General features: G+C 42.5%; 2 protein-coding genes across 5 annotated transcripts in view; both read left to right on the top strand.

Moving 5' to 3' along the window:
• The window catches only part of LOC133419520 (STE20-like serine/threonine-protein kinase), a 22,303-nt gene extending 15,773 nt beyond the window's left edge, over positions 1-6,530 (top strand). Inside the window, exons 9-15 of one of the 4 annotated variants that reach the window (XM_061708728.1) lie at positions 1,924-2,087; positions 2,178-2,328; positions 2,417-2,995; positions 4,960-5,066; positions 5,153-5,273; positions 5,352-5,452; positions 5,665-6,530. In XM_061708728.1, the coding sequence (XP_061564712.1) occupies positions 1,924-2,087; positions 2,178-2,328; positions 2,417-2,995; positions 4,960-5,066; positions 5,153-5,273; positions 5,352-5,452; positions 5,665-5,829 (1,388 nt within the window). In that variant the 3' untranslated portion in view covers positions 5,830-6,530. The remainder of the gene's footprint in view (positions 1-1,923; positions 2,088-2,177; positions 2,329-2,416; positions 2,996-4,959; positions 5,067-5,152; positions 5,274-5,351; positions 5,453-5,664) is intronic. The other 3 variants (XM_061708729.1, XM_061708731.1, XM_061708730.1) reach the window with 3 other exon arrangements.
• Positions 6,531-14,024: 7,494 nt separating this feature from the next.
• Positions 14,025-26,843, top strand: arf2b (ADP-ribosylation factor 2b). The gene is made up of 5 exons (XM_061709232.1): positions 14,025-14,115; positions 17,850-18,007; positions 18,495-18,605; positions 25,610-25,734; positions 26,536-26,843. Exons 2-5 carry the CDS (start codon positions 17,860-17,862, stop codon positions 26,695-26,697), a joined length of 546 nt encoding a protein of 181 aa, XP_061565216.1. The 5' UTR covers positions 14,025-14,115; positions 17,850-17,859; the 3' UTR covers positions 26,698-26,843.
• Positions 26,844-27,427: the final 584 nt, after the last annotated feature.

Here is a 27,427-nt window from a genome sequence, read left to right on the forward strand (position 1 = left end):
ACAGACCGGGTCGGATCAAAACATGGGTTTTATTCCCCACTTCGCCAGCTAAACGCAGTTGCTGGCCAGCTCTCTGCGGTGCAATTAACCCCAATCTTCAGATAAAACTAGTTTGTTGAGGAAAAAATATTAACTCTTATTTGTAGCTGCAGAGGAAAAAAATAATCTCACGAGGAAAAGAAAAATATTGCTCACGCCTCGGAGCCTCTTCAACATAATATAGCAGTCAAAAAAAAAGAAAAGAGAAGTAAGAGGGATACAAAACATGTACTGTATGTTGTACTATTATACAAATTTATTGAAACACATGGCGAGTCAAACATTTACCAAAGCAGCTGCCAAACACTCCTAAACAAGGTAGCCGGAGACGGTGGTTCTGCAAAACTGCGGCAGTAAATCCTTTCTAAAGAGTGCAGCTCTGACGAGGAGCTCCATTCTTCAGTAGGGATTTCATATGGATCCAGACCGTTAATAATCATTATTTTCTCCATATACCGCTCCCTGGCTGCCTTGTTTAAGGTATCCCAGTAAATTCCAGTTCCTTTCCAGCAGTTTAACATCTTTTTTTTGCGTTCCGTCTGTTCACTTGGTGAAATAGAAAAGCGTCCCGTCTTCTCTCAAAACAAATGCACGCGACGGGACAGGAGTTTTCCGGCAGTACGCGTTGGTGCTCATGGGAAACGTAGTGTTCTTTCTGGTAAAGCACTACCGCTTTTATCCAAAAGATGCCGCCAAACTCAGAAAAGCTGAAAGTTACGTTGTGCTGCTTTAACAGTCTTACTGATCAATAGGTTTTGATCCCATTACAGTAAAAAAACTACACTTTTTCATGCATTTTTTCAAACAAAGTCTGCTTGTCAGGCACGTATAAATAGAAACCAGACCCAACATCCGTTTGGTGATTTCTGCAATCTCTCATTAAGAATCTGTCTTCCCGTTATGGTTCCACTCAGAAAACAGTCAGAATAGTTCTCTTGGTGGATATCTGCTGGGAAGTTGGGTAAACAAGTGACCCACAAGGTAGCAAACCACCAGCCTTACAATCAACTGATCAAAACACATTCTAGTAAAACTGCACAGCTGCCTTTATCCCAGCTGAGATGAGCTGGAACCATGCATCTCTTACCATCACTCAGAAAACTGCACCAAGTCTGCTTTAGTCTTTTTCTTAATCACAGTAAGTCCGTGAAAATGACCGGGGAAAAGGAACATCTCTGTCTTGGCTGCAATGACGCTTTCCTCCATCTGCACAACCTCGTCACATGAAACAGTTCCAACACACCGTCCCTCAGGTGTCTTCGGGAAATGTGACACCAGGACACAATCCCCTCAGCCATGACCAAATATCACTTTTTATGTCATTTTAACACCACAGAGATACACAAAAGTATTGCTGCAAGTCCGGGCCAAAGAGGGTGATGTCATGTTGATCTGAAAGAAATGCGTTTCCTCACACTGTGCACCGTAGATCGTATGTACTTACACAGGAAACGAGGGAAAAAGAGCCACAAGCCCCTCTGCAGACTGGTAAACGTCAACCCAGGGAATGAGTGAGTGGACACTTTCAGTCACTGTGGGAGACGCTTTTATTCCCTCTGTGGTGGTATTTCAAAAATCATCTGCTTCCTTTCCTTTTGTCATGGAAAACAATCAAGGTTAATCGTGCTATTGTCTCTTTTCCGCTCTCTTTCTCCTGTTGATGTGTAGATGTGTAAAGGATCTGAAATTTTGCTCTAGAGCCAACTTTTAAATGCATAAAAAGGTTTGTTACAATAAAAGAAGGCATAAAAACGGATTGTGCAGCAGCCTGGGGTCTTTCTGGGCCAACAGCCATCAGTGGGTCGGCATCGCCAGCAGAGATGGATGTTGATTACACATTAAAAGTTGGACCGACTTAAATCCACTGCATCTTTTTAAATGCAGGAGCTGGCTTCCCTGGCACAGAGACCCACATGGCTCCCGAGGTGGCGAGAGGTGATCAGCTTTGTGCCAAAGCAGATGTGTGGAGCAGCTGTTGCATGCTACTACACATGCTCAATGGGTGCCAGCCGTGGATCCGTTACTACGCCCATCCACTCTGTCTCCAGGTCAGAATGTCCTCTTTTCCGTGATCTGCACACTGATAGGGACAGTATATAAGCTGATTAAAAAACACATAGGCGTGTTCTTCCAATCAGATTGTCAATGAGCCTCCACCTCTTTGGGAAGTACCGTCCAACTGTAACAACTTCACGGCCAAAGTGTTCAGAGCTGGACTCCAGAAGGACCCGGACAGAAGAGCATCGGCAAAGAAGCTCAGGAGGAAAACCACCAAAGCCCTCAGAGCAGGTTCAAGCATCACTCACCTGATCCCACCTTCTTGACAGTAAACTTGACGTATCAACCGTCCATCATTCATGTGAATATGTTTTCACAGTTGGAGGTCTCAGCACTAGTTCAGTGGAGACCGCCTATAAGCAGCTGCATCATGGCCACAGGCAGAATGACGATGACCACTGTGCTGTGATCCCTGAGATCCCTGTCAGCCCAGAGAAACCAGCGGGGGCCTTCGGCGCTCCAGATGTGGTCTGGGTGAGCTCCTGGAGAACCATGGCAGTGGAGGAGGACAGCAGTGACGAGGACGGTGGTGCTTCAGACCAAACCTCTGAGCCAGAGACTGATTCTGCAACCGGAGACTGGGACTCCCATCCAGGGTTACTGCGGGATGATTGTACACAGGATGCAGACTGGGACACTGGGTCAGACTCAGAAGTTGACATATACATTGGAGAAGAGGAGTTTATTCAGGAGAAGTGGCTTAAAACTGAGAACGACTATGAGGGTGACTGGGAGGAGGGAGAAGATGAGGAAGAGGATGAAGAGCAGGAGTCGCCTGTGTCCACAGAGTACCTCTGTGCTCTCCGAGACCTCTTCCCTTTGCTGCAGAAAGGCCAGCCAGAGCCCATGAATGACGGTTCCAGGGGGTCCGAAGCAGAGCTGGAGTACCTCAGAGATGGTGAGTCAGAGACGCTCTTCATCACACCTTCACTTCAACTTGCCAGTACTTTAACAAAATTGTTCATAGTTTACAATTACAAAATAGTTTTGTTTTATGCTGAATTCTGCTCAGATGGACCACCCAGTACTCGAGTTGTAAAATAAAATCAGGGGGGATGGTGGATTTTATCATATGGGGACAGATCATTTGTGCTGATTACAAATAATATAATATATTACAAATAATAGCACTGACCAAAACACCTGCAGAAATACTGCAGGAATGACATAGCAGCAGTTAAATGCAGCCTTCTGTAAGCTTTAAATATCCACTGGGCTTACATCAAAACACAACAATAAAAAACAGTTTTCTGAACTTATCAATATGCCTCTGTCCTTCACAGGATAAGTAAAATGGATCACTGCAAAAACTCAAAATCTTTACAAGAATATTTGTCTCATTTCTAGTTAAAATGTCTCATTTTAATAAAAAAAATCTCATTACACTTAAAACAAGACTCATTACTGGAAAAAACAAAAATTTTCACCTTTTTCAAGTAGATTTTCACTTGAAATAAGTAGAAACATCTGCCAGTGGAACAAGATTTTTTTGCTTGTAATAAGAAGATAAATCTTTTCCTGCAGATTTTCCTTTTTATTTCAAGTGAAAATTTACTTGAAACAGGTGAAAATTGTCAAATAAGTAATTTTTCTGGTGTTATTTTTCTGGTGATGACTCTAAATGTTGAACTAGCAGTAAAACCACATTCATTGATGAAATGACATAAGGGATGGAAAGGGGGGATGGCAGTTTTACAGGGGGGATGATTTTGACTGTTTTTATTTCAGGGGGGATGCCATCCCCCTCATCCCCCCTCATCCCCCCTCAACTCGAGTACTGGGACCACCTCACAAACTCACAATGTGCTGAAAATGTGTTTCTTAAAAGATGTATGACCCCCCGAGCAATTATTACATAAACAGACCAGGCCAGGATGTCAGCAAGCAAACATCCACACAGACAGGTGGAAGCAAGCAGACAGGTTTTTTGCCAGCAATTCTATATCTTGTTAGATATTTCACATTTGACCTACGTGGACACTCTGGAAAGTCCTTCAATAAACCATTAGAACAGAGGCAGTTTATTCAAAATGAGTTACTTGGCGGTTAGTGGATTTGATGTTTCATCTGTATATCACCGTGTAACAACTGAACCAGTCAGTGAGTACGTTTGTCATGTCTCCATTACAGGTTTAATTGAATTCATTTGTAGTTTTAAGTTGGGTATCTGGTTACGGTTAATGGAAGCAAATATTTCTATAAAGCAGTTTTTTACACTGGCCTCCCTTGAGGGATCACAATGACAAATAACTATTTCTTCTAGCGAGTGAACATGCAAGTTGTTGACTAATGTTATTAGTTATCAACTCTCAGGAGTCTTGTTGAACAAAGCCTCTTCAAGGATAATGAACCACTTTTACAAAGTCCTTGAGCCAATGCAGAGAGGCAAAGCCCTCCATCTCCCCAGCTACCTCTTCCAGCTCTTGCTGGAGCTTCCCAACCCAGCCAAGAGAAGTGCTTTCTGCTCTCCAGTGTGTCCCAGCTCAGCCTCAGAGCCTCTTCTTAGTTGGACATGTGTCACCAAGCTCATCTCCGTAAACACAGGTGGAGCAGGTGTGCTCCCATGCCTGATCCAGGCCCTGCAGGGAGGAAAGACCGGCTGGAACATCACCGTTCCTTCCCCAATCCACTCTCCACCACACTTTTCCTCCAGCACCTCCGCATGCATCTTTAATCAGAACCTTCCAGTTCTCCTTTTTAATAAGAGAATCCCCCACACCAACCTTCCAATCCAGAGGCTCCGCCCACAATAGTCCATCAACTACAGATTCATGGAAAAATACATGATTTGTACTACTACTTGTACTGAAGCCCAGTATGCTGCATGTTTTCTCACAGAACCTGATCATTCCTTGTTTTCAGATGTCCCTATAGGCACCAAGATGCAGACTCCTTCTCCAGAACCTCGAGATGACCCCCCCTCCTGTTTCAGCTGCTCAGACAACTCCCAGATAGACACATCAGAGAAGGTGTGATTCAAGCAAAACGATCTGAATACGTGTTGTACGAGAAAATCTGAACACTCACAACGGATTGTTTTTTCATCATTTTAAAGGACTCCGAATACTCGTCTGATGACCTCAGCTCTGGCGTCTTTTCCTCCTGCAACAGTCACGCAGGCGGACACCTGGAGTGGTTGGCTCCAGCCAACCAGCCCTCTTCATGCTGCTTTGATGGTAAGATGGCAGAGATATTTTATCGCACCACTTGTCACACACTGATTAGTTGCAACATCAAAAATCTGCTATTTTCAGGTGTGGATATCTGGATTGAAAACGTTCAGGGCCAGTGTTTGAGGATCCGAGAACGCCGGTGGGTCAAAGTGGGCCACGTTGCTGTAGGAATCAGTGATCAGGTGTGAAAGTGTTAACTGAAAAGTATAAAATTATGAAACTTCTGAAACTCAAATGTCAACATGCAAACTGGTGACCAAAAGCTTTATTTAAACAAAATTGCAAAATTATAGAAACTTTGATGCCGAGCTCCTACTTGAGCCGACATATTCCTCCTTGAGAACTGATGCTCAGCCGTCCCTAATCTGTGTGAATTATCCCATCTATCACACAGGTCTCAATGAAAGCTTTCACTTTAGAGACTCTGGACAGAAAGGCGGTGTCCCTTGAACAGGAAATCAAAGAGTCCGGTCTGTGGTTCTGCTGCGTTCCTGCTCATGACGGGTGTCAGTGCTGGAGGTGGAGGGTCAGAGATGGCAAGCTGGAACTTCGGGAATGAGACTGACGTTCTCTGTTGCTGCTTTTCAACATTTATTTTGTGTAGTTTTTTTACTAAATGCAGTTGTTATTGTCTATTGTTCTTTGGAGAAATTAGTCCATTTCCCGTTCGTGTCTGAGTTGATTTATACAACTTCCAAGACTTTGAGATATCAGCCTCCACATGTGAGGACATGAGTGACAAAGCTGAACAAAGACAAATACTCAGTGAGGCATTTTTCAGGAACAATACACGTGCAAGGACTCTCTTTCCTCTGAAACCAGCTGGACTTCTTCACACCAAAGATGACCGGCTGGATTCACATCTGCTATACCTGGGGAGGACGTCGAAGTCCACTGAGCCCACTGAGCCCATTTAGCCCGCTGAGTCCACTGTCATGTTCAAGGAACCAGTTTTATTCTGCAGTCTGATGTGGAGTTTTATGATAGGAGGTCTACAAAAAAGATATCTCTTATAGTATAAGAAAAAATAACTGTGGAAAAGTATACACTTAAACAATAATACAAATGTAGAAATATCAGGACAAAGAAATTTATAAATGTGGAAACAAAACAAAAACAAAACAAAGAACAATTTAAATATTTTTCATTCATTTTTGCATTTATTTTCTTCTTTACAGTATCTAAAGTTAGCACAAAAAGGAAAGGCATTTGTGTTTGGTAGATTTCTTCATTGTACCCATGCTTCTTGACAATAAATCTGATACCTTTGGAAAGCCTGTTCATTTCCCTTTTTTTTCTTTTTTTTTTAAAGGGTTAATTAATTTTCTTCATAAACATACAAAAGACAGGACCAGACAAAACAGCAATATCGTACAACAACTACAACAACAAGAACAAGCTGAGAATAGCCATGTAAGAATCCAAACAAATCAGTTCTGGGTGAATATAACAGGTACATTATGCAATCTAGAGTGCAACACAGTGGAAGCTACACAAGGGGAAGAAAAAATAAATAAAAGTAATGAACACGGTTTTTTATACAAATGTTCTCATCATTATAGCAGAAACATTTACATTAATATAGTCAAGAAATGGTTTCCATGTTTTTTGGAAGGCATTAGATTTGGAGTACAGAAGACAAGAGAGAAGGTCCAGAGGTATGTATTCCATTATTGTCCTGTGCCGTCCCGACACTGAGGGGGCCTTATCCGTGATCCAGTGCATAAGAATATTTCTCCGGGCACAAAATATCACGACATTATATAGTCTTTTCTTATATATATATAAGTAACATGATCATCTGAAAGACCCAGAAGAAGGGAAACCGGGTGGAGTTCCAGCTTTTTTTTCAGAACCTTCTGTATTTCCAACAAGATATCATTCCAATATTTTTGTATCTTTACACAGGACCAATAACAATGAGTAAGATCACCAATTTCTGTCTTACTGTAAATTTAAGTAAAAACTGGAGAGACATCTTTTCTAATATTTGGAGAGACGGTTGGGGGCAACATGTGCTCTATGCAGAAACTTTAATTGCATCGCTCTTGTCCTGTTACAGACAGTTATTTTTTTTGCATTATCCCATTATCCCAATTTTTTTGTCTGCATATATATTAATGGTTAATACCAAGTTGGTTAAAACCTAAGGCATACTATATGCATTTTAAAAATATCATATATATAAATATATATATATATATATATATTTATGTATTTTTTTTATGTATTTATTTATTTTTTTATTAAATGTGAAGGGTAGGGGGTGGGGGGGGTGGCATCCGCTGCTAGTCTCAAACGCGAATAACACAGGGAAACGCACAACGAGCACACAAGCCTTGGAGATCTGTAAGAGAAAAAACAAACGAGAACAGGCAGAGACACAAACAGCAATCATTTCAGGTCCCTGAGACTGAATCAAAACTAGGCTACTCCGATTATCTGTCCCCCAAAATTGCGGAGTGAGTATGTAGGTGAGTGAACAAGTGTGTATGTCTGTGTAACTGTGTGTGTGTAAAGTCAAAGCAATGCTCTTCCTAAACTGTAACTACAGTGGAGGAGGGAGGGCACAACCCCACCACCCGAGAGACCAGAAGCCGACAAGTAATAAACCCGAACCCAGGCCACCAGTCACCCCACGGAGGGCCAGAAGAGGGCGGGAAGAAACCCCCCACCAGCAAGGCCCGCCCCCTCCCAGCAGAGACCGAGGGGACCCGCGGGCAGGGCCCCCATGACCACGGGAGGAGGCAGCCAGGGAACCCACGGTGAAGGACCGGGACCCAGGCGAGCACCAGCCACCCGACATCGGCCGGACATGCGGCCAGGAGGTCCACACCCCCCAGGCCAACTACCCCCACCCAGCGAGAGGCCAACCTGCCCGGAGAGACGGAGCCACCCCGACCGTTGACGCCAGCGGGCCGGCACCTGCCCCTTCGAAAGCGGGAACCCTGGAGCCAAAGGAGCGCCCAGCTGCAAGGGCAGCGGGGGGGGACCGGAGACGGGCCCGGAGAGAGGAAACCCCCCAACAAGGCGACACCAGTGCAGGCCGACAGCGGAGGGCCCCCTCCCCCGTGTAATATTGGCAATTTAACAATTGATCAATTTAACAAACGGGAGCATTGGTAGGGTGTGGAAGAACCATACACAGTCACAAGGACCTGGCACCACCTCGTCATGCTGGTCACACTGCTGTGGGATCACATCCCATTCTTCAACCAGCATTTGTCCCAAGTCAACCAACGTGGTTGTGTTGGTCGTTCTGGCACGAACAACACACCCAAGCTGATCCCACAAGTCTTCAATGGGGTCGAGGTCAGGACTGCCGGCAGGCCATTCCATCCTCTGCACTCCCAGATTCTGCAGATAGTCTCTGATAAAGCCCCTCTGTGGGGGCAACTGCTGTCATCTTGGAGGATAGAGTGAGTCCCAGACTGTGGAGATATGGGCTCACCACTGGTTGCAGAACCTCATCCCCATATCTCTCTGCATTGAGATGGCCTCTAATGATGACGAGCCGTGTTTTTGCATAGAGGGAGATGCGGGGGGCATCTCCCTCTACTAAAAGATGTTCCTCTATCAATGCAGCAGTCTGCATAGAGTTCTCCATGTCTTTTCCAGACTTTGACTCTACGGTCCAACTGCCGTAGACAGAATCTGGACTCATCACTGAACATAACATTCGTTTACATATTGTAAGGCAGTCGCAATAGAGAAGTTTGTTCCTCCTCTATCCCCTTACATGAGGGGTTACTTGTTTTGACCGGTCGACCATACAGTACACGTAGAACCTCACAATCTGTTAGTGTCATCTGTTAACAGATTCCTATCCGACCACTATTTAATAATGTTTGAATTTAACATTGTCAACGTTGAAGCGCAAAATAGGAAGTAAAATTTTAGCAGATGTTTGTCCGATGAAGCTATTGCTAAATTTAGCGAGGCCATCGCTCATCTTACCACAGTGGAACAGTGACCTGGATTCTACCTCTGCAGAGATAAGGACAACTAAAAAACAAAAACAACCCAAAAACCCAAACACACACACACACACACACACACACACACACACACACACACACACACACACACACACACACACACACACACACACAAAGAAAAGAGCGCTGAAAGTTCACTACTGCTTCACGAACCGGAACTGGAAATGCGTTGCTACCAAGCAAACCAATCACAGCCCTCTCGGTCTGCGTTGGGTCTGCGTCGCCTCGACGCGTAGTTACATTTTTTTGGGAGGTGCACGTCAAGCTACGGCGTAGGCTACGGAGAGCCTGTCACGTAGCCGCGTACCTTACGGCATAGGCTCTGCGTTGATTTAACGCAGAACCATAATTCAGCCTTAAGACTGCAGATTTGCTGCACTCAGCTTTAGATACAGTTGCTCCTTTGAGAAAGGGTGTCTAACCATAGGAGCTTAACTCCCTGGTATAATTCAGATATCGGCATGTAGATACAAAAAAGTGCGTAAAGTAGAAAGGAAGTGGTACTCTTGTAAGTCTGTAGGCTCTTATCGTGAATGGGAAGATATTCTAATAGTATGTAAAAAAGCCATTCGCAAAGCCAGAACAGTTTATTATTCATCATTGATAGAGGATAACAAAAGTAACCCACGTTTTCTGTTCAACACTGTAGTCAAGCTGACAAAGAGTCACAACTCTGTTGAGCCTTGCATTGCAGCTCTCAGTAGTGAACACTTTATGAGCTTCTTTAGCAGTAAAATCATGAGAATTAGAGAAGATATCAACCAGGCCCACCCGGTAGCAGCTGTGGGCAATTCTTCAAGAAAATTCTGGAAAACGATGTGCTTATTTATGCGTTACAAAATATTTTTTTCATTTTTTGTCTCTATATATCTGCAGTATTGTAAATGTACTGTATGTGTTTGGCTTTCCTTTTTTCCCTTTGAAATTCTTCTTTGTCCCAAAAGTCTCTTTGTTTTCCTGACAGAGATGTTGTTTTATCCTTAACTCTGAGTCTCTTAGGTGGAACATGAGCTGATGACCTTCTGTTTATGACCTGGATTTGCAGTGTGCAGAGACAACGTAATACATTGTTTCACCTAAACCATCCACAAAGAACTGTTTCAGTCTTCATTCAAGGTAAGACCTAAATACTTAGTTGCAGAATACTCCCACATATTGTATGCAGACATCCTTAATGATAAATTCTATTTTGCATCTCTCCTATGATCCATATATTGGAGGGACACACTGAAAGATAGCTAACTACAGAATGAACATGGTCAGCAACATTACTCACTCATGCTGGGCCATTCAGATATGATATATCCATTATTAGAGCTGCAGCAGCAGCCCTCCACTCTTGACTCAAGGCAGGTTCACTCCCCGGATTCATGCTGTTGATTCTGACTTACCATGTGCATACTCAGCAGAAATGCAAGCCACGTTTTTCTAGTTTTCAGCTCACACCAGCAGGTCCTCTTACCTCTCTGAACAACAGAACTGCATTTCACTGGGTGTTTTTTTTTTGTTTCACTGGTTCTAGTCAACTATAGTCACTGTGATAATCCTGGAGATCAGCTGTTTTAAACCAGCCCCTTCGGAAGCCTGCAATTACACTGCTGTCAGTGTTGAAGAATTTAGGCAAAACTTTAGGAGAATGATTAAATCTAGCACTCTCACACTCACACTCACACCTACAGGCAATGTAGAATCATCAATTAACCTACTACGCATGTTTTTGGTCTGTGGGAGGAAGCCGGAGTACCCGGAGGGAACCCACGCAAGCTCAGGGAGAACATGCAAACTCCACAAAGAGAGACTCCCGCCGGGCCAGTGGAACCGGGAACCTTCTTGCCGTGATCATCACATCACGTTATGGTAAATGCATTTTTTTTTCCCTCATCATTTTCTTCCTCTCTGCTGTCTTTGTGGTAATTTTAAAGGGGACCTATTATGGCATCTAATACCTATTTTAAACAGGCCTTGAATGTCTTAAAAACAAAATTTTGATTGTTTTTGCTAAATAAATTAGAAATTCAGCCTCTGGGCTGCATGGTGGCGCAGTGGGTTAAGCAGCGGGCCATATACTGAGGCTACAGTCCTCCTCCTGCAGCGGTCGCGGGTTCAAATCCAGCCCGCGCACCTTTGCTGCGTGTCTTCCCCGTTCTCTTTCTCTACCCCTTTCCAGTCTGCATCTCAATAAAGGGCCACTAGAGCCCAAAAAAACCTTTAAAAAAAAAAAAAGAAATTCAGCCTCTGAGCCTTGTCTTTATCTTCCCATTCTCTAACCTCATTATCTATGCGGGATTCTGAGTGGGCGGGGCTATGATAATGAGGCACTGTGCTGATTGGCTGCCTGAATGACGCGATACACCGCTACGAAAAAATGGCAGAAGCTCCGGCCGGCAGAGTTAGTTGTGGGCGTGGTTTCACGCATCGGAGGCCAACCTATGTAAATCGCTCAGTCGTTCCGTAACGACGGGAGCAGAATCTGAATGACTCGTAGATGCCACTTCACACTGGATGGCTCATCCGGGCGGCTGTACAGACACTGCAGAATTTGGTTGCTTTCCTCCTTCTCTGAGTTGGAAGGCTGAGGGGAGACCACTTTATATATGTTAAAGCAAGAGAAAACGTGTTTTTCATAATAGGTCCCCTTTAAATCTCCTGTGGTCGCTGAGTCACATGTCTCTTTCAGATAAGTTTGTATCTTTTAACCTTAACCAAAGATCCTCTATACACAAGATAGCGCATTGCCGTTACTGGCAATGGTATGGAATGGTATACACTTCCGGTCTCCTAAGTGGGCGTGGTCGCCCCTCTGACCTCACTTCCGGGCTCCTAAGTGGGCGTGGCCGCCCCGCTCCCCACATCGTTTTGGAACATACAACACTAGATACAGTATAACTTTCTTCCAAAAATACTTAAATAATAAAAATAACAGTATTATTAAGCAAAGAAGCAAGTTTTATTTTAGTTTTAAACTTCATTTTATCCGATGGGAAAACTATGAGAGCCAAATCTCGCGAGAGTGTGTTGCTCAGACAGAGACAGGTCTCAAACAAAGTTCATTTTCTCCTAATCTGTCGGTCTGAAAATTACAATTTTGGTGTCAGAATGTTCAGAAGGTTTGTGGCTTTTGAAAAATGGGTCCCATATTTACTAAGGTTACTATGGGGCGAAGGAATTGGTAATAATCTGTGCTCACGTTCACTTTTCCCATAGGACTCAATAGACTCAGGACCTACTTCCGGTCTCCTAAAGGGGCGTGGCAGTCACGTGACACAGATACAAGAACTCGAACCTTAGTGGGCTGTCTCGGTTTATAGAACGTCTCTGCCTTAACAAATATTCAGATTGGTTCTTTTTTGTTTTTTCTTTCTGTTGTTGAGTGTTCATGTGAAGTTTTTGTTGAACATTCTAATAGGGCTTGGTCGTCTTGGCGTCATCAGTTGGCGGAGCCGCCCTGTTGGATGCTACCTGAGCTGCTCTTCAGACCACTGCGCACTGTGTACTCCGGAGAGTGGAGCTCCGACCAGGAGCTCCACTCTTTAGTAGGGATTTCATATGTATCCAAAACGTTAATAATCATTATTTTTTCCATATCAGTCCCTGGCTTCCTTGTTTAAGGTATCCCGGTAAATTCCAGTTGCTTTCCGGCATTTTAACAATTTTTTTTGCGTTCCATCTGTTCACTTGGTGCTACTACACTGCTACACTGCGGTTTGTTTACACTCACGAGGCTGCCAACACGGCCGCCGCGTTCCAGAATGCACCTTGGTGACCAAGCCCTATTTCTTCTGTTCATTCTTTGTTTTCTCTGAAGTCACGTCCTGGTTTTGTACAAAACTATCTGACTTCCAGCCTGAAAGTAGTTAATAGTTACCTGAAAGTTTCAGGTAACTATTAACTGTCTTTTCATCCTGAAGCTCTCCTCGGCTCACAGATCCTCCTTTATCTCTGGGGCCACGGGTACAGAGCTCAATGGCCTTGTTTTGCACTTTTAATAGAATAGAATAGAATAGAATAGAATAGAAAGCCTTTATTATCATTGTACAGGTACAGTGAAATTAGGCAGCAGCTCCGTCAAAGTGCACACATGCAAAGACAATGTAAACAAGGAAACATAAGTATATATACACACTATAAAAAAGAGTGAATGGGAGGATAAAAATGTACATGAATGGGTGGGGGGATATTGCACTTAAATGGATGGAAAAATAATAATATTGCCCTTGAAAGGATGGGAGTATTGCACATAGATAGTAGAATATTGGCATATTGTGGATAGAAGGTAGAAAATATTGCACAGAAAAATATGAGGTAGCTTATAGGTTGAGAAAGTTCACAGCTTTGGGGAAGAAGCTGTCCCTGAATCTTTTTGTACGGGTTCTATGGACCTGAAGCGCCTCCCAGAGGGCAACAGGTCGAAAAAGTGGAAACCGGGGTGGGTGTTGTCCTTTAAAATGTTATTTTCTTTTAATACTTGAAGGCTTCTACAGAAAACGAAAGCCTAGTTGTCTGAGTCCGTGAAGTCGCAACTCCACCAAGCGCCTGTCTGTGACGCTGCTCCAGTGATTACGTGCCGTTCACTTCCTCGACATTTTGTGCTTTGAGCGTATGCGTCTCGGGGGCGGATCTGATTGGTCGGCCGGGCGGCCGGGGCGGGCTCTCGGTGCCACCAGCTACGCTATGATTGGCTGCGCCTTGAAAGGGGGCGGTCCCTCGGTGCCGCCAGCTACGCTGTGATTGGCTGCGCCTTGATAGGGGGCGGTCCCTGCACGCCGGTGTCTCCCTGGTTGCGCAAGACGCCATTTTGGAGTGACAGTGAAAGATAACCGAAAGATCAAGAAACTGTCTTTCTGAAGGTAATATTCCACACAAGTCGATGTTTTTTGATGATTTTTACGCTGCATTGTACGGGACCCGTTCGTCCGTTCTAGTAAATCGATTTCAGCTCCGTTTGACATGACGTCACGGTGTTCTTCTCTGTACTGTGACGCGGCAGCTAGCTGCTAGCGGCTAGCCGCGCTAGCAGTTCCTGTAGCGGAGATCCGTGGCCGTCGCGGGGAGGCTCGACTTATACCGGCCTCGGTGCCATCGGCAGTTGTCATACTAGACCAGCGCTGGGTATCTTCACAATATGTGAATATGTGTTGTAGTTGGAGCCTTGTTGAGCCCGTTAGAAGGCGGTGTTACTTGCTATCGCCGCTAACACGATGCTAACCGAGCATCCGCCCTGCAGCAGCAGCAGCAGCAGCAGCAGCTACCGCCGTCACATCACACTGGTCCATCACTGCTTTACCCTAAACCTGGTGTCTACAACACTACACTCGGCTGGACTGGTGGCTCTGCCCCGGGCCGAGCCTGTGGGGTCTTGCCCGGGGAAACACGGCTGTGCTGGTTACTGGAGCCGGGCAGCTTAGGCCTTTCTGGTGGCGGATCAGCTCCAGGTTCAGCTGGGCTACACAATACTAAACACTACTACTACACACTACTACACACTAGTACACACTGCTACTACACACTAGTACACACTGCTACTACACACTAGTACACACTGCTACTACACACTAGTACACACTGCTACTACACACTTAGTACACACTGCTACTACACACTAGTACACACTGCTACTACACACTAGTACACACTGCTACTACACACTAGTACACACTGCTACTACACACCAGTACACACTGCTACTACACACTAGTACACACTGCTACACACTACTACTACACACTAGTACACACTGCTACCTATTAAATGTATTCAACTGACATGTCAAGTAACAGTTCATTTAAGTGGGGAGTAATTAGGTTTGTTAAATATGGACGGTTTGGAGTAGCTGATTTTATCCTTAAAAACAAAATGTGAAATGCAAAAATGTTTTGATAATTAATTAAGTTTGTTATGGTAGATGTCTTGAGTTTAGGGCTGTTCGATTTTGCCCAAAAATAAAATCTCGATTTTTTTTTTCTCTCAAAATCCGATTTACGATTACGATTATTTTGTGAATTGACAAAAGGCAAAGAAATTATTTCAAATATGCTGTTTTTTTATTGAACATTTGCCCCATTGGGCTTTAAGTGCAAACTTTGCTCTTATTAAACCAAAAATGAATGAATAAAGTGCAAAGCTCTGTAAAATAAGTTGAAAAAAAGTTTTAAAAAATATAATAAAATATAAAGTTTTATCTCTGAAAAAGAAATCAGCAAATCAGCACTTGCAAACATACAGTAAGTTATATTTCCAATTAAATAAAACAAGACATTTTCTAATTAAACTAAACTGGGTCTTTGCATGCTAAATAATAATGCAACCCATGAAGGAGGTAGAGGTGTGTAATGTCAGTCATTACATTTAAAATCGATTAATCGAACAGCCCTACTTGAGTTTGTGTGAATCATTTCTTGATTAGTCAAATTGTCTGAATAACTACATGCTTCTAACGCAAGGGGGCAGGCAAGGCTTTTATGTCGCCCAGGGACTAACTGTGGGCAGCTGTCATGGGTCATACTCACCTTTCCCACCTGGTTGTTTTGTTATGTTTGTCAGAATTCATACGATCTCTTCCCCTGTCACCCAACCCTGATGTCTGCAACAGGGGACCTATTATGGCATCTAATACCTATTTTAAACGGGCCTTGAATTTCTTAAAAACAAGCTTTTGATTTTTTTTTTGCTAAATAAATTAGAAATTCAGCCTCTGAGCCATGTCTTTTATCATCCATTCTCTAACCTCATTATCTATGCGGGATTCTGAGTGGGCGGGGAAGCTATGATAATGAGGCATGTGCTGATTGGCTGCCTGAATGACGCGATACACCGCTATGAAAAAATGGCGGAAGCTCCGGCCGGCGGAGTTAGTTGTGGGCGTGGTTTCACGCATCGGAGGCCAACCTATGTAAATTGCATTTTGGTTACGTAACGAAAGTGTGCAGAATCTGAACGCCTCGTAGAAGCCACATCACACTGGATGGATCATCCGGGCGGCTGTACAGACACTGCAGAATTTGGTTGCTTTCCTCCTTCTCTGAGTTGGAAGGCTGAGGGGAGACCACTTTATATATGTTAAAGCAAGAAAAAACGTGTTTTTCATAATAGGTCCCCTTTAAACATTTCAGACTCATTCATATACAGAAGCATTCATCATATCTCAAACAGTAGTGACAAAAAATATTATTGGCATGTTCACAGATAATAGAAAAACAGCCAATCAAAATACACCAGACAAATTATAGTAATATGCACTGTCAAGCAAGATTTGGCATTTATGGGCAGTTTTCTCTTACTGATGCCCTCTTTGGCAATTGCCAGGGTATTATCACAGTGACATTGGCTCGTATGAGAGCAGAAATAAAGATCTTCCTCAAAAGTCAACAGCTTTGAAATAGAGATGTAGATTCTCCTTTCTCATCATTGCTTTAGAGATGTTCAAGAACCATACACATCTGGTTTTCTCTCTTTTCTATCTGCAACATACAGAAGTAGTGGCAGGTATTCAAAGTCCATTTTAGAAGCAGCTGGAAGGCGCACTGCAAGGTTTAAGTCAACAGAATATTGTAGTTCGGCTTACTGGGTGCTTGCATCGATATTGTTAATAGTTTTCAAGTACAGCTAATTCACAGAATACATAAAGCTAAAGTCTTATTGATTTGATACTCAAAAGGGAACCATTAGTGCCTCTACTTTTACATTAATAACTGAAATCTATAAGGTTAGCTATTTTATTTCAAAAATATGCAATTAGGGCGAAAAAGGAGAAGGTGGACAAATGATAAGGTAACAAATGGAACAATGTACAAACAAAGGTGTTTTCTGGTTGTTTTTTTTAAGCTTTTTTTCCTGTGCCTATAAAAAAAACAATGCTGTACTATTTGTTCAATATTTATATCAGAACTAAAGAATTTTGTATGAAGATTGCTATGCCACATCTGAAAGCGAAACCTGATTATTTACTTAAGTTTGTTCAGAAGAAAAGCAAATTATGATGGATACAGTGAAGTTTTAGGGGTTAATTTATTAACCCCAATTTTCTCCTCCCCAACAACTTAAACAGGCATTACTCTACACACCTGCTTTTTGTGCACATTTAAATGGAATAAAAGTTCAAGAAAGTATGATTCACTCTTGCAAATGTCCTTTTAGTGGAAAGTATGATTCACTCTTGCAAATGTCCTTTTAGTGGAAAGTATTTCTTTTTGTCCGTTTAAAAAGTTTCACTTATCTCAAATGCCCGGGATCCGTTTTGAAACCTTTTTCCCCTCTTCTGGTCAGGTTGTTCAAGCCATCTTATGTTTTCTATAACTCCCACTTTTTGACATCACATTTGGTACCACAGAAATCTGGAAATAATTCATTCTAAGTTGTGTACTTTTAATATTTGAGTAAATATCTCATCTGTCTTTATAAAACAATTCACTTTAGGTCTTTTGCTTGACGTTTTACTCAATATACAAGTTAAATGGTAGGTGTTTATTTTTTTCTTTGTCTTGAAAATCCACCACATTTTTTTTCTTGTTTGTCCCTCACACTTGCTATAGTGAAACTGAAAAACTGAAGACATTACACTTAACCATTTCCTTCTCTTTTGCAGCTTTGTCATCATGGGGAATGTATTTGCAAGCTTATTCAAGGGCCTGTTTGGCAAGAAAGAGATGCGAATTCTAATGGTTGGACTCGATGCTGCTGGAAAAACAACTATCCTATATAAACTGAAGCTTGGAGAGATTGTCACCACCATTCCTACCATTGGTATGGACGTGTTTATGCATTTATCAAAACAATGTTTCGATTAATAGAATTATTTCCACCCAAGAATGAGGTTTATATGTGTTTCAGAAATATCATGGTGGGATAGTAAGGACAACCATAATTTTTGTAATTCCAAAATCTAAAGTTTATTTTACATTGTTTTTCTCAAATTAGCAATCTAAAACAAAGTCTTACAGTATTGAATGTTGCTATAGGTAAGATCAAATCTAATCTAAAATTGAGTTTCAGACACCATTTGATCAAGATTTGATCAAATGGTTGTGGTAATTATTGAATTGAAACTGTTATTATAAATGCATTCTTGACCTCTGTCTACAAATAGAATATGTATATACCTGTTGAATTAAATTGGATTTGAAGTAACAAATGTCAGACCGCTTGCAAAGTTGGAATTCAAGCTTAAATACAGCAAGTTTACCGTTTTGAGTTGTCAGTGACTCATCAGTGTTTGTCCTCTTCTGTGCAGGTTTTAATGTTGAAACGGTAGAATACAAGAACATCAGCTTCACTGTGTGGGATGTGGGCGGTCAGGACAAAATCAGGCCGCTGTGGCGCCACTACTTCCAGAACACTCAAGGTGAGAGGAGACTTTATCTCAGCGAGCAGTGGTGTCAGTGTGAATGACTGCCCATACCTGTCCTCATTGGTGCATATGAGATGATCTTATCATCGTGAAGCAATGACTCATGCTCTATTGTTTTATTTCTAAAAAGACTTTGTGTGACTCCTCCTTTCCTGACAATGCAAAGGAACTATAGGCTGTTCCTTCCTTGTGTTTCCTAATCAAAATGTAAGCTGTACCAAAATTAATAAACATCTTAATATTCTGCTGAAATCTACTGTGATTTCAATAAAAAAGCAGGAAGACATCTTCTTCAACTAGAGTCTTTATCCACTCTCTAATTTCTTACTATGCATGAAGCAAATGTGAGATTGAATGTGTTGATCTTTTTAAAAATGAATATGAAAAATAAAGCCTTAGGTTTTTACCAACTTGGTATTAACCATTAATATATATGCAGACAAAAAAAAAGTCCAACATCACTGATAATGAAATGGGAAACTGTAATCTTTTGAACAGTATGCCTTACTTATTCCCCATCCTTGAGGAATATCTTGAAGTTCAATTACAAGTACCCCCAGAAATATCATTTAAACTTTTCTTTTTGTGTGTGAACACTAATGAGATGAGGATCTGAATGTTTATCTATGGCGCTGCACTGTACAGATGTTTGAGTTGTGGCCCCCGTGTAACTGAAACTCAACAGCCATTGGCTCATGTGTGTTCAAGGGGCGAGTCTTACCATTACTCGCTCCTTTGAACATCAAAGGCTCTGTTTTTTTTATAGCAGTATGTAGGGCTGAAACGATTCCTCGAATAATTCGATTACAAAAAATGATCGAGGAATTTTCTCTGCCTCGAGGAATCGTTTAATTTCACCAACTCAAAGCAGGTATTTCGCCCGGACCACATTTAATGCGGCACAACTTGCTGTGCCGCGCACGTAAAGGAAGAAGAAAGAGGCGGCGGATATGTTTGGTTTTTGTAACATGCCATGCTCAGGCAGTCTGCAATGGCCCAGATGGGAGACTAATGTAGCTCAGTGCTTAAAGAGCATATTGCAGGTTGGAGACCCCTGTGAATCAATGTGTAGGAAAATAATGTAGGAACTGAATTTTCATTGAAATACGCATAAATATATACTACAGTGACCTCTGGAGTTGTTTTTGTGAGAGTATTTTACTTCCGCATCTGAAAAAGCTGAACCGGGAGTGACGTCACACTGGGGAGCGCGGTGAATTCAACAATAGGAAAAATAATGGATCTTAATGTTAGTTGTGACACTGAAGAGGTTGTGAATGTGTATTCACACCAATATGACTAAGAACCCGTTAGTCCCCCCACGTTCTTTTGATTGACAGCTGAAACTCGCTTTTTAAAAGGCTAATTTATGGGTCCGCGTTACACCAACGCAGACCCTACGGCGTAGGTTACGCGGCGACGCACCGAACGCTGCGTGCGCCGCGTACCCTACACCGTAGGCTACGCCGTCGATTTTACGCGGAACCATAAATCCGCCTTTATTCACTGCAGCACCCGCCCGTGCACTCCTGAAAGAAACTCCGAAAATAACTCCTTAAAAACGGGTGAGTACTTGTAATCTGTCTATGTTTGTACTTTCTAAACAGAAAACAGGCTTATTATCTTCTCTTTTTTTTTTAAAAGCATCCAAATTGCCGGGTAGCCTATTTTTAAAACCGAATATTTCCCCTCCTTCGTTTATAAAATAATTTGTATCCACATTACATCGTAAAAAAAAACCTTCCACACAGAACCGAAGATCTGCGTTTTCGACCACATTCATAAGCACAGACCTGTAGATCATTTGGTCTTCCAGCCTCCGGGCCGCCTCCGCGGCGCAGTTACCCCGGGATCAGCGCCTCCTCCTCGGGCAACGAGCTCGAGTTCCCCCCGGTGTCCGCCGCGGAGCTGCCGCGTTAATCGACCCAGCCCGGCTGCAGCCCTGCTGCAGCCGGGCTGGGCAGCTTTCCCGGGTCCGGGAGCCGCGTCTCATTCTCGGGTACGAGCTCGACTCCCCGTGTCAGATCCATGGTCCCACCGCGGAGCTGCTGCGTTAAACCGACACAGCCCTGCTGCAGCTGCTGCGCGTTGCCGCGTACCCTACGGCGTAGGCTCCGCGTCGGTGTAACGGTGTCAAGAGCAGAGACCATTTATTTAATAAATAGCTTGGAGAACAGATGGTGGATCATCTGTAGAACTGTAGTAAACAAAGGTCGCACGTTAGACGTCAGAATCAGAGCAGATTTGTTGTTGTTTGGAGCATAATGTGACGTTCGAAAACGCAAAACTCCGGTTGTCTCTGTTTACACCAGGTCTACACGCATCTACATAAACGGAGTTTTCAAAAATCTTCCCTTTGCCCGGAGTTTTTTTAAACATTGGTTTATTTGTGTTTTCATGTGGATGACAGGTCCAAACGTAGGAAAATATCTTGGGTTTAGCAGATACCCGGCTACGTGTGTACGGGGTCTGGGCAGTCAGATGAGGCAGAGCTGTGGAGATGCTCCCTGGCGTGACGTCATATGACGCGGTGGTCAAAAAAAAAAGCGTTTGTACGAGCTTGGCTAAAATCAGCCACTTTTTCCTCTGAATAAGTGCCCTTATGTCTTGTAAAACATATTAAATCCTACATTAACTTCTCACATAGTCATTTTCACATAAGGTCAGGTATCATTTTTGAAAAAATTCTAACCTGCAATATGCTCTTTAACTTTTATTTTAAATCCACGCTATATTCTTCTGGTCCGTTCTCCTATATGTTCCCCCTCTAACCGGTACATACATAGGTTCCTCTAAACATCTGTTCCCGCTACAGTTTTAACTAAAAGAAAAGGCAGAAAATGTCAGAAAAATAAAAACGTAATAAAGCTAACTGGCTAGTTTTCAATTTTAGCTCTCTAGTCATTCATGGATAAAACAAGCAGCACTGGTGCCTAATGTGCTCCAATACAGCAGGTCTCATCATCTTATTTTGAACACTGCCAAAACTCAAAATCTTATACTTTAACTTAAAACTTAACTAGAACTTAAAATTTGCTTGATACAAATGAAAGTTCAATTGAAACACGTGGGAAAAACACCTAACCTTTTTAAGTTATGTGTGTTATCAGGTGTAATGGCATTTTTAGGTTAGAAATAAGAACATTTCTTGGTAAGATCCTTAGTTTTTTGAGTGAAGGCAGTGAATTTGGTCAACTGGTGTAAGTTCAGGGTTTTTAAATGCACAGCCATGAACCTACTGTATTATATAATTTAGTTTTAGTAATATCAATTAACATCTAACATCTTATGTATATTTATAATTGCTCTTTAACTAAACAAAAATATGTTTTATCCAATTACTCGATTAATCGATGGAATTTTCAGTAGAATACTCGATTACTAAAATATTCGATAGCTGCAGCCCTACATGTATGTATACTTTGACTTTAACACATCCTCTGAGGGAGATAAACTTACAGAAAAATACGAGAAATATAAAAAAAATTAACAGCCGAGGTCGTCAATACTGGAGTCGACATTCACAGCTGACTACAGCATCAATGCTGACAACAAGGGGTGTGTCACAGGTTTCATGTTCCTTTTCCTGTCTTTTTTTGTCTCTTGTTCTCTCTATAGAGAGATGGATGGATGAATAGATGGAAATAATTATTGACATTGAAAACATTAATTTCTTGACAGATTTATCGACCAACCTGTGGCTTCAGTATCAGAAGTTCCTTTTTAATTTACGGTATTATAATAAAAGCTGCAACAAAGGCAGACAGTGAGAGCTCTATACATCACTGTTTATGAAATTACACTGCAACAGCTTTCATATTTGCTGACTGAGTATTTTCATGCTGGTTTGCGTTTAACTGAGGGATTGTAATTTAACGCAAGCAAGTCACTGTTGCTCAATTCAGATGCTGGTTAAGTTGCACAAATACTAATTGCTTTACAGGGTTATCCATGTTACTGAATCTGCCACATGTAACAAAACAAAGGCATCTTACTGTAGGGTTTAGCCTTTCAAGATAAATAACTATTTGACACCACCAGGAATTTGTTTTTCCAGTAATGCACACAAGAGACATTCATTTATTCTTCTCACAGCACTCTTGTTTTAATTCCCATTGTATAATTATAATAACTGCAGCTTTAATTTTTAGTACAACAAAGTGTTTTTACATCAGTGAACAATATGCTGAACTTTACTAAGCAGTAATAACAGTTCTAAAATAAAATCTGAACCCAGCTGAGTGATGGTAACCGTCAGCATTTTAGTTTTGTCACACTAACATGTGACACTTCTTATTTCGCGTCTATGGAGTTGCTTGAGAGCAGGGCACATACGCTCTCCCACACAGCACGTTTAATTTCATCACTTGATTAGTTCGTGTGTGTTCTTCACATCAGTGTGTTTTATGTCTCCAACTTTCCCACCTCTGAAAACATTTAGGGTGCTTTGGTCTTGGGTGAAGATGATGATGATGATGATGATGATGATAATAATAATAATAATGCATTTGTTTGCAGAAGAACATAAGACAGACATTATAATTCAAATGCCTGTTTGAACAAGTAGGTTTTGGGATCCGACTTAAAAACTTTGGTTATGGATGGCCTTAAACGCCAAGAGGAGGATTTTGTAGTTGATGTAGTGTTTGATGGGAAGCCAGTGGAGTTGGTGTAGAACGGGGGGGTGATGTGACTGATGGATGGTGTCTGGTGATGATCCGGGCAGCAGCGTTCTGGACAAGTTGGGGTTTGTGGGGGAGACCAAAGAGAAGGGAATTGCAATAGTCCGGAGGGAAATGACCATAGACTGAACCCAGATTGCTGCGCTGTTAGGAGTGGGTAAGTGAGTGAAGAACGGAGGCGGTTGATTGTTTCAGAGGTGGAAGTAGGCCGACCAGATGTTGATGTTGATGTGGGTGTGGAATGATAGGGTTAGAGTTAGACCCCGTCCACACGTAGCCGGGTATTTTTAAAAACGAATATTTCCCCCCTCCGTTTATAAAAAAAATTGCATCCACATTACATCGTTTTTTTAAAAAAAAACCCTTCCACACATAACCGAAGATCTGCGTTTTCGACCACATTCATAAGCATTCTAACCTGTAGGTCATCTGCGGCTCCCGGGGAAGCTGCACCTCCGCAGCTCCTCCGCGGGGGCTCCGCCGCGGTCCCTACGCCGTAGGGTGCGCGTCACCGCGTACCCTACGGCGTAGCCTCTGTGTCGGTGTAACGCAGTAAGTGGTGGTCAAGAGCAGAGACCATTTATTTAATAAATAGAGAACAGATGCTGGATCATCTGTAGTTCTGTAGTGAACAAAAGTCGCACGTCAGAGCAGATTTGTTGTTGTTTTGGCGCATAATGTTACGTTCGAAAACGCAAAACTCCGGTTGTGTGTGTCTACACGCATCTACATAAACGGAGTTTTCAATAATCTTCACTTTGCCCGGAGTTTTTTTAAAGCTTCGTTTATTTGCGTTTTCGTGTGGATGACAGGTCCAAACGTAGGAAAATATCTCCGGTTTAGCAGATATCCGCAGATATCCGGCTACGTGTGGACGGGGACTTAGTCGAGGACGACACCCAGACAGTGGGAGGAGACAAATAATATATATGATAGGACCCAGGACAGAGCCCTGGGAAGCACCAGAGGAGAAGGGGGATGGGTGGGATGTGTATGATTTAAACTGGATGAACCGGGTACGGCCAGAGAGACATGATTGAAACCAGTCTAGGGTGTGTCCGTTATACCAATGGAAGCTAATCTGTCAAGGAGGGTGGGGTGTGAGATGGAATACTATGGGGGTCAACTGCCAATAGGAGGTCATTTGTAATTTTAAGGAGGGCCGTTTCTGTGCTGTGGCGGGGACGGAAACCGGACTGGAGGTTATTGTTGGAGATGAGTCTGCACCTGTGATGCCACTGCCCTTTCCAGTATTTTTTGAGAGAAATGGCATGTTGGGGATGGATGAAGGTTATTGTAGTTGCTGGGGTCTGAACCAGGTTTTTTTCAATATTGGTGTCACTGCAACAGATTTGAAAGATGGTGGGACAGAACCAGTGGTCAGAGAGGAATGGATGACGGTTATCAAAGGCAGCAGAGATGGAAGGGTGGCTAGAACCAGGGGGGATGGCAGGGGGTGAAGTTGGCAGGTGGATGGTTTGGATTTCCAGATGACCTCTGATAAATCGGCGGTCATCGGGAGTTGGAAGCATGAGAGAGGTGCAGGGAGGGGGCCGTGGAGAACTAGTGGGGATGGACAGCTGGACCTGATGGCGGTCAGTTGCTGGTGGATAGTAGTTATTTTTGAATTGGAAACCAAGGTGATCTCTCTGACTTATGTCTGAACCTCATTTTCATTCATCTTTTTTTGAAGACTTCCACGCAATGATTTGCTGACTATTTTGGCTCTGTGAAGCACAGTTAGTATCTCAGCTCATAGTGCTGCACACAATTAGCTGAACGCTGGTGAATTCCTGCCACCTCCAGGTTGTAATCGCAGGTTCAGGTCCATCAAGGTCGCGGGTTCCCCAGGCCGTCTCCCTCATGAACACCCCTCCACCAGCCCCCACCCCCCACTCTGCCTGCATCTCTTACCTGTTTTTAGTCAGCATTCACTCATCCCAATCCATACGCATTGCATCACTGTATATATTCCAGTTTTTATTATTTCTAAATTGTATATTTGTTCTTTTCTTTCTTTGCTAATTTAACTTTATTTAATGTTAAGGGATGCTGTTACGCCAAGTAAAATTCCTGTGTACATTTGTGATGAAATCAAGATGATCACAAAATATTGTTTCTCATAATTCCTTAGTAAATAATGAATCATTATAATAACTTACTATGAAATTATTCATTTACAATTATAAAATAAACTCAAGGCAAATACATGGCAGAAACTGCAAACTCTTTGAATTGACTAAAGTGTGTGTGTGTGAAATCTTGGAGGAATTTGTTTTTTCTGGTTCTAACAAAACATTGTATTTCTGTTTGCAGGGCTTATTTTTGTGGTGGACAGCAATGACCGGGAGCGAGTGAACGAGGCAAGAGAGGAGTTGTCCAGAATGCTTGCTGAGGATGAACTCAGAGACGCTGTTCTGCTCGTTTTTGCAAACAAACAAGTGAGGTCACATTTGTACTCCCTGTAGAATTTTAATCTATCAATGCTGGGGACTTTGTTTGGTCATAAATTCCATTAAAATGTAACTGAATCAATTAAAAAGCATCTTTGGTGAAGCGCAACATGCACAAGTAGGATCTTCTCACATGATTTAACATCATGTTAGAAAGCACATATCATTGCCTCAACAAATGCTGGCATCCGTTAAAGTCTAGTTGTAGTAATGTTACGTAGCATGAAAACTTGCCATCATTTCACCATGTAATGAGAACGTATCTTACTCAGTGCGTTTACATGGGAAGTTTAATTCCTCTTTAATTCAGAATTAAAATTAAATCCGATTTAAAATGATTAAAAATTACCATGTAAACACCAAATTCCGAATGAAAATGGCCATTCGAATTAAACTTAATTCCGAAGTAAGTGGCTGGTTTATTCTGATTTTAAATCCGAAATAGAATAATTCCGCGACTCATTCCACTTTAAAGTGTGTGTGCGTGCGTGCGCTGGTCCATCAAAGATGTTTTTGCAAAGATGCTCTTTGAAACATGATTCACATGAATTACATTTTGATTCAAGCTGTCTGTTTGTTTGCAGCCATGAATTTATTTGTACTTTTTTTTTTTTTTTTTTCCCCCAATGTGAAAATGCTGTTGACTTGACAGCAGACATAAAAGCCACCAAAATAAGATTAAGGGTTATATATTTATAGGCCTATGATAAGTTAATGAACTGGAGATATAGACATTTTGAAGGCAAACGGAAGCGTCTGGTTTCACCACTGTCTTGTCTCTCCTCTCAGGATCTCCCCAACGCCATGAATGCTGCAGAGATCACAGACAAGCTGGGCTTACATGCTCTCCGTCAGCGCAGCTGGTACATCCAGGCCACCTGTGCCACCAGTGGGGACGGCTTGTACGAGGGCCTGGACTGGCTTTCCAACCAGCTGAAGAACCAGAAATGATCCATTCCTCAGTTTTGAAATATTTTTTTTTAAATTTTTTTTCCCTGTTTCAACACAGCGGCAGCACCGGACCTTGCCCCCTCTGCTTCCCATCTAACCCCATTCCCTGCCCCAGCTCTTTCTTTCAAGAACTTCCCTCAATCTCCTCTTGCTTTCCGTCATCAGTACTCTTGGGGCTCTAAGCCTGTGCTGCTTGTGTGTACGTGTGTGTGTTAGCGTGTATGAATGTGAGTGAGTACTTTGTGTGTTCAGCGAGTGTGTGGGTGTGAAGGCGTCTCTGCATGTGTTGGCTGGGATTGGGAGTAACCCTGGCGTGCCTTTTACACACCTCATGTGGAATCAGCAGTCTGGTTTTCAAGCCCGTTCTCCATCCACCAAATTCAGCCTACCCCCACTCTCAGTCTTGCACGACCCTCTTCTCCCCACCCTTACTCTCCAGAGGAAGCATGGTTTTCATACGGCAAAGAAAGAGCCAGGGTGGAAGCCTTCCTCCCCTCTAGAATATATCTGTTAACTAGAAGTGTCCACCCAGTGTAGACCGAATGATAGATGTTCATTTTAACCTTTATGATTTTGAAACCTCAAATCCACGAGTAAGATATTCAGTAAATTGCATCTTAACCTGTATCAGGTCAAATCAAATAAAAAAAAATAATAATTAAAAAAGTTTTGAAAAAAAAGGAAGAACAGGTCATCCTCGGTCATTCTGGCGTCATCTGAAAATCATGCT

Source organism: Cololabis saira, chromosome 19, assembly GCF_033807715.1.
Source record: "Cololabis saira isolate AMF1-May2022 chromosome 19, fColSai1.1, whole genome shotgun sequence".
Lineage (NCBI taxonomy): Eukaryota > Metazoa > Chordata > Actinopteri > Beloniformes > Belonidae > Cololabis > Cololabis saira.

Bases quoted from the DNA above. Each gene is read 5' to 3' on its own strand.
- arf2b (XM_061709232.1), top strand. From the start codon at position 17,860: ATGGGGAATGTATTTGCAAGCTTATTCAAGGGCCTGTTTGGCAAGAAA. The intron at 18,606-25,609 runs GTGAGAGGAGAC...TTCTGTTTGCAG, and splicing joins CTACTTCCAGAACACTCAAG to GGCTTATTTTTGTGGTGGAC. The intron at 25,735-26,535 runs GTGAGGTCACAT...CTCTCCTCTCAG, and splicing joins TCGTTTTTGCAAACAAACAA to GATCTCCCCAACGCCATGAA.